Source organism: Hakea prostrata, chromosome 4 (genome assembly GCF_041222555.1).
Source record: "Hakea prostrata isolate BN-2017 chromosome 4, UWA_Hpros_2, whole genome shotgun sequence".
NCBI lineage: Eukaryota > Viridiplantae > Streptophyta > Magnoliopsida > Proteales > Proteaceae > Hakea > Hakea prostrata.
Genome location: NC_142603.1, coordinates 30018897 through 30032439, shown reverse-complemented (window position 1 = coordinate 30032439; position 13543 = coordinate 30018897). Strand labels below are relative to the sequence as shown.

General features: G+C 40.3%; 1 protein-coding gene and 1 pseudogene across 2 annotated transcripts in view; one reads left to right on the top strand and one right to left on the bottom strand.

Annotated features, from left to right (window-relative positions):
- Positions 1-1733, top strand: part of LOC149018670 (pentatricopeptide (PPR) repeat-containing protein / CBS domain-containing protein) — a 99345-nt gene extending 97612 nt beyond the window's left edge. The window contains exon 11 of one of the 2 annotated variants that reach the window (XM_089152819.1): positions 826-1733. In XM_089152819.1, the coding sequence (XP_089008945.1) occupies positions 826-1080 (255 nt within the window). In that variant the 3' untranslated portion in view covers positions 1081-1733. The remainder of the gene's footprint in view (positions 1-825) is intronic. The other variant, XM_089152818.1, reaches the window with a different exon arrangement.
- An 837-nt stretch (positions 1734-2570) lies between these two features.
- On the bottom strand, positions 2571-10795 carry LOC149018669 (putative xyloglucan endotransglucosylase/hydrolase protein 23; annotated as a pseudogene).
- Positions 10796-13543: the final 2748 nt, after the last annotated feature.

The following is a 13543-nucleotide window of genomic DNA, read 5'->3' as shown; positions in this document are numbered from 1 at the left end:
TGTAGCCTCACTTCTACCTCTCTGATCCATGAGATTTCCAGCTTCCAGAATGGTGTGGAATTCAGTATTGTGGAGGCAAAGAATTTGGTTTTACCTGCTAAACTTGTTTGAGTTCAATCAATACATGATGAGTTTTGATAAAGATATGAGATTAATTAATGAGCAACTGTGAAGTGATTCTTCTGAAATATGTGGGACTGGTTTGGATATTAATTGAAGAAATGATCATCAAAATGTTTTGCAACGATGGGATTAAAATAGAATATCCAAGACAAAATTCAGATCAATCTGAGAATAATATTATTTGGAGAGGGAAATAAATAACTTCAGGATTCTATCTAGTGAATATGGAAATATTTTTCTAATATGATTTTTGTTCCATAGGTTTCGGGATGTCCTGATTTCTCTATGAATTATGTAACCTTTACCATCATATTATAGCATAACAGAAAGTGAACCATTTTTAGTAGCTGGGTCTTCAAATCCTGATATTCATGTCTCAATATGGATCCTGGTATTCTACAGGTCTCCTGGCATGCACCCACAGACGTGCACAATGCCTACTTTGTATTGAATGAGATCCTTGTGAGATCTTTGCACAAGCCTACTTCTCTGGGTCTGTGCTTCCAGGTGTCGCCTTGGTTTTCTTCACCCCCTGGGACACCCTGTCTCCTTGGCACCTTGATAACTATGCATTTAGTCTCATGCAGAGAACATCGAATTACTTCAATGTGCCGAATTTTCTTTCTGATAGTTTCAATTTGATAAATTGAATATTAACATGTGCTATAGTTACTGATTGTTTTTGGTCCTTTGCTCTCCCAGCTAGATGCACCCCTTTCAAGAATGATGAAGACCCCACCTTGCATTACAACATCAACATCTATTCGCCGAGTGATTCGTCTACTTCTGGAGAAGCGGTACAAAATGGTCGTTGTTGTGAAATCTAGTGATAAAATATATGGAACAAGTTATGGCCCAAGTTTAAGAGCAGTGGGATTTTTTACTTCTGAACAATTGTCTGAACTCACAGCTCCAGCTTGGGGTTCAGAAGGGTTCAAAGAATATTCTAAATTGTGAAACTATATCAGCAGCAGCAATTTAACATGAGAGCAATCAGAAGCACCACTGGGAAGTATATATCACTACATGTCTCCAACAACCATTGAAGGAGTTCTATCTATGGTAAAGTTAGTATACCTAGTCTAAGCAAGATGCAAAATTTCAAGATTTGAACTCAATGCTGAGGAAATCTCATGAGGATCTCATCCCTGTGGGGGCACAGAGAAGATGACTTGAAAGTTTCAAGCTACAATAGGACACTAGCTAGTCATGGACTATCCAGAAGAAAACATCAATCTATATGATGCATATCAACCCTTCGGATCTGGGCCCATGTCAATTTTTAACCGTCCCATGTGGGTAATGGGGAGAGTTTTGGGTTGCATTGTATGATGAGTGCAATTTAATTGCTTAATGAGAAGAAAATCTCCATGTTATATTGATACAGTCTATGCATTATTTGAAAGCTTCAAAGAATTAATAGATCATAAGGTGAGTCAATTATCTGCCATATACTTATCTATGTTTCAATTATGTGTATCCAGATTTATATTTATATGGCTTAAACTTAATTAATTTGCATGATTTATTGGCAGTTGTTTTCATTTGGCTTTACAAATCGTTGTCCTTGAACTTTTACAATTTGTTCATGGATAGATAGAGGATTATGAATTTTGTTCCCTTCTCTTTCTTTTTCTTTTTGTTTTTTTTCGGTGGAGGGGGGGGGGGGGACTCAATTTTGTTCACATGTCTCTCCTGTGTGTTTTTAGGAATGTTGATTCGTAGTACACTTGCATATATATGAAACTAGAATCTAGATCACATGGGAATATTACAGTTAGACATTGAGGTTTCTGTGTATCAAGAATATGTCCCTTTCATTATATCACTGTATCAGACTCAGTGTGGTTGTGAGCAATATCGTCAAATACCTGGATCTCAGCAGTTCTACCTTTCCATTGTTGCAATCCATTCTCTAAACTAATATTTTTTTTTTTTTTTCCCATTTCTCTCTTTCCATCGCCACAGAGACCCTTCGGTGTTCACTGCTCTCTCTCTTTTGATTGTGTCAATTTCCAGAGTACTATTCACCATCCTAGATGATACTTCTTTTGAATAGAGAGCTGAAGGAGGGCCAGGATAGCGTTGGTGTTGCAGAGGAGATGAGGGAAGGATATAGTGGAGAATGTGAGATTGAGCTGTACGAGACAGGATGAGATGGACAGAGGTTAGGAGAGTGTTTGGGGTAGCTTTGGAACATATTAAAGTGCAGAAGTTATGCACTTCCCTAAAAAACAAAAATCTTCATTGATTCAAAATATTTTATTACAGTGTTTAGTTCGATTTATCCTGAGAGATTGTTTAGATGATAACCAAAAGGATACCAAATATATAAAAAAAGAAAAAAGAATTGGTATAGCATAGTTTACAGGAATAAATTTAAATAAATAATAAATGAATATAATCTTGTACAGGACTATTGACAATGTCCGTGTAGGTCTCTACTATCAGTTGGCAGCATTACATTCTGGAGGGAAGCCTTTAGGGAATCGTTATGAATCCGTGCAGTAATTGTAGATCATTTAATTCTTCTGAACCCATTTCAATCTCTCTTGGCTAGCTGAATCCAACTCTTGGGAGAGCCAGCTGTTGGAATTTATTAATATGATTAATAAATTAAATGCCCAAGGGCAATATTGGAAACTCACTATTAGGGCGGTTACAAAATAGGGTTATATATTTTGGTAACCATCGCATTAGTGAGTAAGTGTGTGATTCATTCGCACGAGATTTATCTCTGAGAAACGGCAGCTCCATCTCTCTCTCCCTCTCTTAGAATCGCAGGCTTGGAAATTTTTTCCTTTCCTCGCTTTTAATCTTCATTCCATTAATTCACGGCATTTGGGTTGTGGATATCATTCCCTTTCCTAGTGATTGTGGAATCGTCCCGGTAAAGCTTTGGTGGTGGAACGAGAACGCGGATCCAAATCTAGACTTCCGCTGCGAATACTTCATAAAAGGGAAAGCGAATCCAGGTAAAGAATCTTTACCCCGTCAATTAAACAATATTGATATATATGGAGTATTACCAACATTGGCATCAGAGCCATTGGTTCCCACGGTTCTTTGTTCCTCCCCATTGTTTATTTTAATTGTATGGATCCAATGGGAGGATCAAGGGTTTACGGAGAATCCAGGGTTTAATACGAAACCCATGGGAGAATTGATAGGGTTTATGGAAACCCTTATTTTGGTTCGGATCCGAGTGGGAGATCCTTGTGAATTTCCCTAATGAAGATTTGCATGAATTGATAATCCATGATGATAATTTTTTGTTTAAAATTTATTGTTGGATTTTTTTCATGTGTTTTTGGATGATTTTTTGAGTGAAAAAACGTGTTTTACCGTTTTTTGGAAAAATTTCGTTCATGAAAAATCCAGAAAAAACGCCGTTTTCTGGTCACAGAATGCCAGACGGATTTTTTCCGTCTAGGCAGACGGTCATCCGTCTGGGCATAAAAGGCAGATGGAATTCCGTCTGGGCAGACGGCAGTCCGTCTGGGAGATGGATTTTTTGGATATTGGTCTGTCCAGTTCAGAATGTGTTTCTAACTTACTGGACACCAATGGCCCGACAATCCGTGTGGTGTTTGGGCATTGAGGGCCTAGTGGGAGCTAATGAGGTAGAAGTGTTCTGTGTGAACCACCTCATAGCTTTAACATGATTGCATGTTTTATTTTAATAAAACTATTTTTTATTTTGGGTCTATCAATAATGTTTCTTACACAGAATGTAACTAGTGTATAAGTCTATGTGGGTTTGCATGAGAATTTGATTGAATGTTTGTTAGCATCTCTTTTGGTTTAAATGCTTATCCCATAGGTTGACTATGCTAGTGTGATTTGCTGTTGCTTGAGTTGTGTTTTATGCTAGAATAGTTGAACTCATCCTAGTATGTAATGTCTCTAGAATAAATGGCTGCTACCAAGAGCATTGTTGCTAACTTCGCGAAAGGAGATAAACCAAATGAGAGGTATTATGACCTTTGGCACAGAAATGTGCAGTATCTCCTAGAAGAATAGAACATGCTGGAAACCGTAAACTAGACCATGTCCCCACCTGAAGAAGGTACCACTGCACAGGATTGCAGGAACCTTGAGCTTTACAATGCCTGGAAGAGGAAATACCGGGTAGCTAGGATTAGTATCCTAAGCACCATGAGGAATGACCTGATGCTTCGGTTTGAGAAGCATAGGACTGCAAAGTCTTTGTGGGAGGCTATGAAGTTCCAGTATGGAGGGACTTCCACCACAAGAGGCCGCCAGCTCGGACTCACCTTTGACGGTTATAAGATGCGCAAGGGTCACACCATGAGGCAGCATATAACCATCATGTCTAACATGATTAGTGAGTTGAGCGCATATGGGCGCCAGAAGACTGATGAGGAGCAAGTCTCCGCAGTCATCAGGTCATTGCCAAAGACTTGGGAGCATATGAAGATCTTCTCGACTCATGTTGATGAGGTCAAGACATTTGATCAAGCTGCCAAGCACCTTGAGCTACAGGAGGATCGGATGTTGGCCGATGTCCCTCACATCGGAAGTAGTTGCTTGCTGAAGCAAGCACTAGTAAGGGTGCGAAGCTTCAAGCGCAAGAAGGAGAGAATTCAACCTCAGTGGTCTAGGCAAAGTAACAGAGGTGGGAACAGAAACAAGAGTGGTTTATGAGACATGGTTTTAGAGTTGTATTTGAAAACAATTCTTTGGTTTTGTATCTGGGTGATGCAGTTTATGGTTATGGTTTTCTTCTGAATGGTTTCATTGTATTGGATACAATTGATTATTCATTCAATTCTAGTAGTGCTTTTGTTTGCCAAGATACTGTGTGTATTGATTATAATTTGTGGCATGCTAGACTAAGACACATTGGCTTAGATAGGATGAACAGATTGGCAAGAGAAGGTCTCTTAGGCCAAGGTTCACTATCTGATTTGCCAACCTGTGAGTCATGTCTAGCGGGGAAAAGCAACTAGAAAACCATTTAAAAATGCTTTGAGAGCCTCTCTTCCTTTAGAACTTATCCATTCAGATGTGTGTGGACCCATGAATGTGCATACTAGAAAAGGACAGGCTTATTTCATCACATTCATAGATGACTATACACGGTATGGTAACATTTATCTAATTTCTCATAAGTCAGAAGCTCTTGAATGTTTTAAGAAATTCATGAGCTTAGTTGAGAATCAGTTAGATAAAAAGATTAAAACTCTTAGAACGGATAGAGGTAGAGAGTATCTCTCCGATATGTTCAAAGGGTTATGTGATGAAAAGGGGATATCTAGACAACTTACTATTCTAGGGACTCCACAGAAAAATGGGGTTGCTTTGAGAGGAGGAATAGAACCTTGTTAGACATGGTGAGATCCATGATGGCGCGAGCAAATCTACCCATCTCTTATTGGGGAGATGCTTTGTTGATCGCGGCCTATATCCTCAACAGAGTTCCAACCAAATCGGTTCCTTCCACACCATATGAGTTGTGGACCGGAAGGAAGCCAGATTTGAGTTACTTGCGCGCATGGGGATGTGCAGCATATGTTCACTCTACTTCTCACCAATATGGAAAGCTTGGACCCAGAGGAAGAAAGTGTATCTTTGTGAAATATTCTGAACCCTCAAAGGGCCATGTCTTCATTGGACTAGATGAGAATGAGAGGAGAACGGAACTTGAGTCTAGGGATGCAACATTCTTGGAGAATGATTTTCCATCTCTTTCGAGGAGTTAACAAAGAATCATCGAATTCTTTGAGATACAAGATAGTGGTCTTGTCACTCCAGGGATTCAGATTCTGGATAATGAACCTGGGGTTCATCTAGAAGATCCTAGTGGGAGTGGGAGTGCAAATGTGATAGCTGCCTTAGACGATGAGCGATCTGACATGCACTTGCGCCGTAGTGGGCGCGGGCTAGTTCCTCGTCGACATTTCGACATAGAGGATGAAGCCTACATGGTAACTCCTGAAGAGATCGACTGTGAGATGACTTTAGTCGATGAGCATAAACCAAAGAGCGTGTAGGAAGCTCTTGCGGGGTCAAGCTCAAATGAATGGTTGAAAGCAATAAAGGAAGAGTTGGAGTCGATGAAAGTTAATCATGTCTGGGACTTGGTTGACTTGCCGCCAGGCCGAAAGGCAATTGGGAACAAGTGGGTTCTCAAGATCAAAAGAAAGGCGGATGGATCTATTGAGAGATTCAAGGCTCGTTTAGTGGCTAAGGGCTACACCCAACGAGAGGGTGTTGATTATGAGGAAACTTTTTCCCCTGTGGTTAGGTTTGCCTCAATTCGCCTCATACTAGCCATTGTTGCTCAGTTGGACTTGGAGCTTTATCAGATGGATGTAAAAACTGCTTTTCTCAATGGAGAACTTGAGGAAGAGATCTATATGGATCAACCTCAAGGTTTTGAAGCAAATGGACTTGAGGGCAAAGTGTGCAAGCTTAAGAAGTCCATATATGGCTTAAAGCAAGCATCTAGATAGTGGAATGTGCGCTTCCACCAAGCTATGATGAAAAATGGTTTTTCCATGCTTGAGGAAGACCACTGTGTTTACACCAAGAGATCTGATAATAATTATGTCATTCGACACATCGTACGTAGATGACATACTTATGGCTAGCAATAGCAAGGAGCTATTGGAAACCATTAAGAAATGGTTGTCCTCCGTATTTGATATGAAGGACATGGGTGAAGCAAGCTATGTGCTTGGTGTCAAGATTGTCAGAAATAGGCAAAAGAGATTACTGGGTTTATCTCAAGAGACCTATATTGACAATGTCTTGACGAGATACTAGATGCACAACTGCAAACCATATGATACTCCAGTGGAGAAGGGTTTGCATTTGAGCCTTGATATGGGTCCTAAGACTCCAGAGGAGAAAACCAAGATGGAAAGAGTTCCATTTTCCAGTGCAGTGGGTAGCCTTATGTATGCTATGATGTGTACTAGGCCGGATATTTGTTATGCAGTGGGTTTGGTTAGTCGGTACCAATCAAACTCAGGCATAGAGCACTGGAAAGCAGTCAAGAGAATATTGAGATATCTCAGAGAAACGAGTAACTACATGTTGTGTTACCAAGGATTGGATTTGCGCTTAGTTGGCTATAGTGATGCCGACTGGGCTGGAGACATCGATGAGCGCAAATCAACCTCTAGATATGCTTTCTTGCTGAATGGCGGGGCCATTTCGTGGTATAGAAAGAAGCAGACTCGTATATCCCTGTCGACCATGGAAGCAGAGTATGTGGCATGCTCAGCTGCGGTTCAAGAGGCTGTTTGGTTAAGGAGATTCCTTCGACATACTGGGATTGTGATGACATCCAAAGAGGCTGCCCTTGCCTACTGTGATAGTACGACAGCTCTTAGCTATGTCAAGGACCCCAAGTATAATGGGAAGACCAAACATATACAGTTGAGATATCACTTTATTAGAGACATTACATCAAGGAAGAAAGTTGTACTTAAGCATATATCTACTAGTTTGATGGTAGTTGACCCTCTTACCAAACCTATAGCCAAAGATGTTTTTTATTTCTCATGAAAAATCCTTGGGCTTGCGTAGATTATGACTTATTTTTGTACTGAGACTTTCTTATTATTGAGTAATATGAGTTCATTCCAGCATTTATTTTATTCACTTTCTGTGTGATTGTGTTTTTCTAGCATAAAACAAGATTTGTCAATAGGCAAGAGAATGGCTCACTCACACGAGCATTCGCCTCTGGCGCCTTGGAGGCGAACAGAGATGAGACAGATTGTGAATGACTTTGTGTAGGTCAATTCATAATCATGATGTCGCCTTGATTTGGAATCAAGATGAGTTTCTCTATTGTGAAGAGAATGTACATGAATGTTCACACTATTCATGTTGCCTATAGGAGCCAAGGTGCAGTACTTTATGTGGCGCTAGGGTGGCGACAATAAAGAAACTCGGGTTAGGCGCAAGGGGTTGCGATTGGACTAAGACCTGTATGGTGTTGAGATGGACATACGTTCTATTGTATATAGAATGCTCCACCATAGCACGTATATCATACTATGTGTGCTTAGCGATCATTGGAAATGAGAGGATGGATCCCTGCTCCTCTCATTGTGCGAGTCCTGGACCTTATGGTCCATTAGTGTTCTTAGTGACTTTCGACGACATCATGAAACGAAGGGTTGATGTGGCTACTTTGGGGTGTTACCTATGGTCATGATAGATTCGACCTAAAGGGGCACTACCGGGAAAGGAGTCAATCCTAAGTGTAGTGATGGTCTGGGGTGAAAGGAAAGGTTTGATTCAACTGCACCGTAAAAAGTGTTTCTTTGGCGCCAACTGTATGTGTTCCGATAGTGAACATTTTAAGGACAAGGAGGTGATCTCTCGGAGGGATCGAGATACCTTTAGTCTGGTGAGTTTGAATAAACCTAGGACACTTTGTTATACTAATGCTTATTTGATTTGTTTCTATGAGTGATGTGCCATTCTGGCCTTCTGGGAAGGTTTTTAGTTTGAGGCTCACGCGTGCAGGTATATCACCGGTCGCACAACCCATTTTGCCAGTATGACTTGTGGATATTAGTGTCTGGGACATAGGTGGTCTATGTATCTGGGATACATAGTGAAGAGATCAATATATATATGTATATCTGGGATATACATGTGTCTGGGACACAAGAGGTCTATGTATCTGGGATACATAACAGAGAGATTGTATATGTATATCTGGGATATACATGTGTGTCTGGGACACAAGAGGTCTATGTATCTGGGATACATAACAGAGAGATTGAATGTGTATATCTAGGATATACATGTGTGTCTGTGACACAAGAGGTCTATGTATCTGGGATACATAGCAGAGAGATTGAATGTGTATATCTGGGATATACAAGTGTGTCTGGGACACATTGAAAGATTAACACTTGCCCTTGTGCAAGTGGGAGCTGTTGGAATTTATTAATATGATGAATAAATTAAATGCCCAAGGGCAATATTGGAAACTCACTATTAGGGCGGTTACAAAATAGGGTTATATATTTTGGTAACCACCGCATTAGTGAGTAAGTGTGTGATTCATTCGCACGAGATTTATCTCTGAAAAACGGCGGCTCCATCTCTCTCTCCCTCTTTCTTAGAATCGTAGGCTTGGAAATTTTTTCCTTTCCTCGCTTTTGATCTTCATTCCATTAATCCACGGCATTTGGGTTGTGGATATCATTCCCTTTCCTAGTGATTGTGGAATCGTTCCGGTAAAGCTTTGGTGGTGGAACGAGAACGTGGATCCAAATCTAGACTTCCACTGCGAATACTTCATAAAAGGGAAAGCGAATCCAGGTAAGGAATCTTTACCCCGTCAATTAAACAATATTGATATATATGGAGTATTACCAACACCAGCCATTGTTGTTTGATGCACAAAAGCCAGAATTGGATCTGCCAGATGAAGAGATAACACAGGCTTTGGCATTGAAGTTTCTGTAGGAGGCGGGGAAAGGAGCTCTAAGATTCCAATCTGTCTTGATGAGCCCTCCTCTCGTTGCCCAGTCGTCGGCCTTCCGGAGACTGGAGTAGATCCTCATCGGTTAGCTCTTCGGGAAGGGAACTCCAATTGATTACATATTCTTGAACTCTCTGATAGGAGTTCCATCCAAAGAGAAGCTGAAACAACAAAAAGCAGGGCAATCAGAACAATGGGTTCTCACAGTTTTGCACTGAAAACAATGGATTTCGGTGGTTTCTACTGCTTGCATGATGTTTTGTTGGTTCCAGTGAATGGAATAAGTGTGGAAATCTGCAGTTGGGTCAAACCAGGGATGGAACTGCAGCTCCCTATTTACCTTGGCTGAACACATGGTCTGAAGAGTGTAAGGATCTCCATTGAGATTCCCCAAGAACTCAAAATCTATCTCATCCCATGTTGCTCCCTTGAAGATAACTGCAACCCAGTTTAAATGGTTAAATTACTCTGTTGGTCAAGTGTTGAGAGAGCTAGTGAGTTTAAAGATGACATTTTTGCAAAAGTGAAGGGAGAACGTACATAGTAAGCGGTAACAGTTCCTGTAGAGTTGCCAAGGACAAGCTTGAGCTGCATATCAATCTTCCCAAATAGACATTCATTCTTGGATTGAAAGCCAGACCCAGAAGCCTTGTCAAGTGACAAAGTGAGAAGTTCACCATCGTTGAGATTCTTTGCACGGCCATCTCCCCATTTTATTTCGAAGTCTTGGTAGAGATTAGCAGCAGAAACCATTATTGCAGAGGTGGCCACTAGAGCCAGCAAAATCACTGAAAGTTTAGAAGAAAGATACGAATCCATAGTGGTGAGAGCCGCGTTGTGGGAATCCAAGTTTGATATTTGGAGTCCGAAAAATGTAATGGATGATAGGTTGGCTACATATGTACTAATGATTTATAGCTTTCCAATCCATAGAGAAACCAGAAGGAAAGTGGCATGTTCAGAGTGGGTGTGCGTTTGAGAGCTGTGCACAGATGGTAAACCTTGCTCATTGGAGAAAAGGATGGTCCCATTATACATGAGACGCGGTTTTGGTGGTTTTGGACACCAAATTCTTTGTGGTGCTCAAACCAAAATCACCAGAACCGTCTTGAGGCGGTTTTGGTGGTTCTTGCCACCAATCCTTTTGATCTGCTGCAACCAAAGTCGTTAGAACCGCTTCTTCTGCCTATCTGACAGGTACTTTCTCAAAAAAAAAAAAAAAAAAAAAAAGCGTATGAATTATTTTCAATATAAAAGTACAGGGTGATAGTAGGGGAGCTAGACCTCTTGGGTGCGATATTGGTTGGGGATTGAAAAACCATTGGCGTTAGGGTTAGTTCGATTCAACGTGTTAATGACACATCAATTTTACCGGAATCATTAAAAACCCACGTCATCATAATCCGTTATAGTTTTATATATGTTTGCATTTATTAAATTAAATATGCCCAAGGGCAAAAGTGAAAATTCACTTCTGGGCAGTTATAAAATATAGGGTTATATTTAGGAAACCACTGCATCACTTAAAAAAACCAATTTGCATTATGGGATTCGTGAGTTTTCTGAAAATGGTTCTCGCTCTCTTTCTCTCTCTCCAAAAAACGCAGAACACATAAAGGCTTTCTGAAGTTCTTCTTCTCCTTGTTTTTGGATTTCGATCTTCTACCATTCATCTACAACGGCACTTGGGTTGTAGAATTATTTCCCTTTTCCCGTGATTGTGAAAATTTTATGGTGATGATTTTGTGGAAGAACGATGACGTGGATTCATACTTACGCTGCAGATCTTTCTATATTGGGAAAAATGAATCCAGGTAAAGATCTATCTCCCATCTATTTATGGAAGATATAGATTAACCTACATTGGCATCAGAGTCAGGTTCCCACGGTTTTTCGTTCCTTCCAATTGTTTGTTTTTTCTTTAATGGATATAATGGAAGGATCAAAGGTTTGATAGAAACCCACAATGGAGAATCTAAGGTTTAATGGAAACCCTAATTTTTTAGTTGGATCCAAGTGGGAGGATCCTTGTGATTTTCCTTCTGTAAAAACATACATGAATTGATAATCCATGAGAATAATTTTTGTTTAATGTTTATTGGATTTTTTTTATTTTTTATTTTTTGTGAATTTTGGGGGAAAAAACGGTTTTTTTCCGTTTTAATGGAACTTAATTCCTAGAAGTGAAAGAACGTCGTTTGGTCCACAGAGGACCAGATGGAAGTCCGTCTGATCATGGTGGACCAAAAGGTCGTCAATCTATACTAGACAAAATTTTCGTCTGGTGAGACAGTAATCCATTTGGGCAGACGACAGTCCGTCTGGGCAAATGGACTCTCAAATGGTGGTCTATCTAGTTCAGAATGTGTTTCTGACTTTCTGGAAACAAGAAGCCCGACACTTGGAGTGATGTTTGGGCATTGAGAGCCTAATGGGGCTGAGTAGGAGCTACTAGGGTATAAGCGTTCTGTGTGAACCACCTCATAGCACAAACATGATTGAATGTATTATTTTTGTAAAATACTAAAACAATTTTGATTTGGGTCGTTTAATCATATTTCTAGTACAAAATGAAACTAGTATATAAATTCTATGTGGATTTGCATGAGGATTTGATTGGATGTTTGTTAGTATTTCTTTTGGTTAAAATGCTTATCTCATAAATTGATCATGCTAGTATGAATTGTTGTTGCTTGTGTTTTATGCTAGAATAGTAGAACTCATCCTTGCATATATATTGTCTCTAGTTTAAATGACTGCTACCAAGAGTATTGTTGCTAACCTCACCAAAGGAAATAAGCTGAATGAGAGGAATTATGACCTCTGGCACCAAAAGGTGCACGGTGCAATATCTCTTGGAAGAGCAGGGCATGTTGAAAATCATAAACCAAACCGTGTCCCCACCTGAAGAAGGCATCACTGTACAACATCGCAGGGACCTTGAGATTTACAATGTCTGGAAGAGGAAGGATAGAGCAGTTAGGATTACTATCCTAAGCTCTATGAGGGATGACCTGATGCTTCGATTTGAAAAGCATAGGACTGCAAAATCTTTGTGGGAGGCAGTAAAGTTCCAGTATGGAGGGATTTCCACCATTAGAGGCCGCCAGCTCAAACTCACTTTTGATGGTTACAAGATGCACTATGGTCACACCATGAGGCAAGCACATAACCATCATGTCCAACATGATAAGTGAGTTAAGCGCATGTGGGCGCCAAAAGACTGATGAAAAACAAGTCTATGTAGTCATTAGGTCACTACCAAAGACTTGGGAGCACATGAAAATCTTCTTAATTCATGTTGATGATGTCAAGACTTTTGATCAAGTTGCCAAACACCTTGGGCTGGAGGAGGATCGGATGTTAGCTAATGCACCTCCCACTAAAGTACTTGCTGCTGAAGCAAGCACCAGGAAGGGTGCAGGCTCTAAGCGTAAGAGAGAAAAAGCTCAATCTCAGCATTCCAAGCAAAGTAACAAGGGTGGGAACCAAAACAAAACTAGCCCCAAGCGATTAAGGGGGACCAGTGCTGGCAAAAAGAAATCATCTTTGATTTGCTTCATTTGCCGAAAGCCCGGTCATTTTGCTCATGATTGCACTGAGCATGAGGTATGTACTTAGTGTTATACCTCATATTGTTATGTAACAAGTTCTTTTATGCTTATTGAATTAAGTCCTTTGTGGATTGTTGATTCAGGTGCAACAGAACACATAACAAGGGAACGCTCGAGCTTCGTGGAATACCATCGTATTCCAAGAGGAAACAGAAGAATAACGATGTGGAACAACTCAAGTGTGGAGGTTCATGGCATTGGCACGCGCAAATTAGTTTTGCGAGGTGGTCGAACATTGTTACTCCATGGTGTGTTGTATGCTCCAGACATTCGGCAAAATCTTGTTTCTATATTTTTCTTATGAGTCATGGTTTTAAAGTTGTAT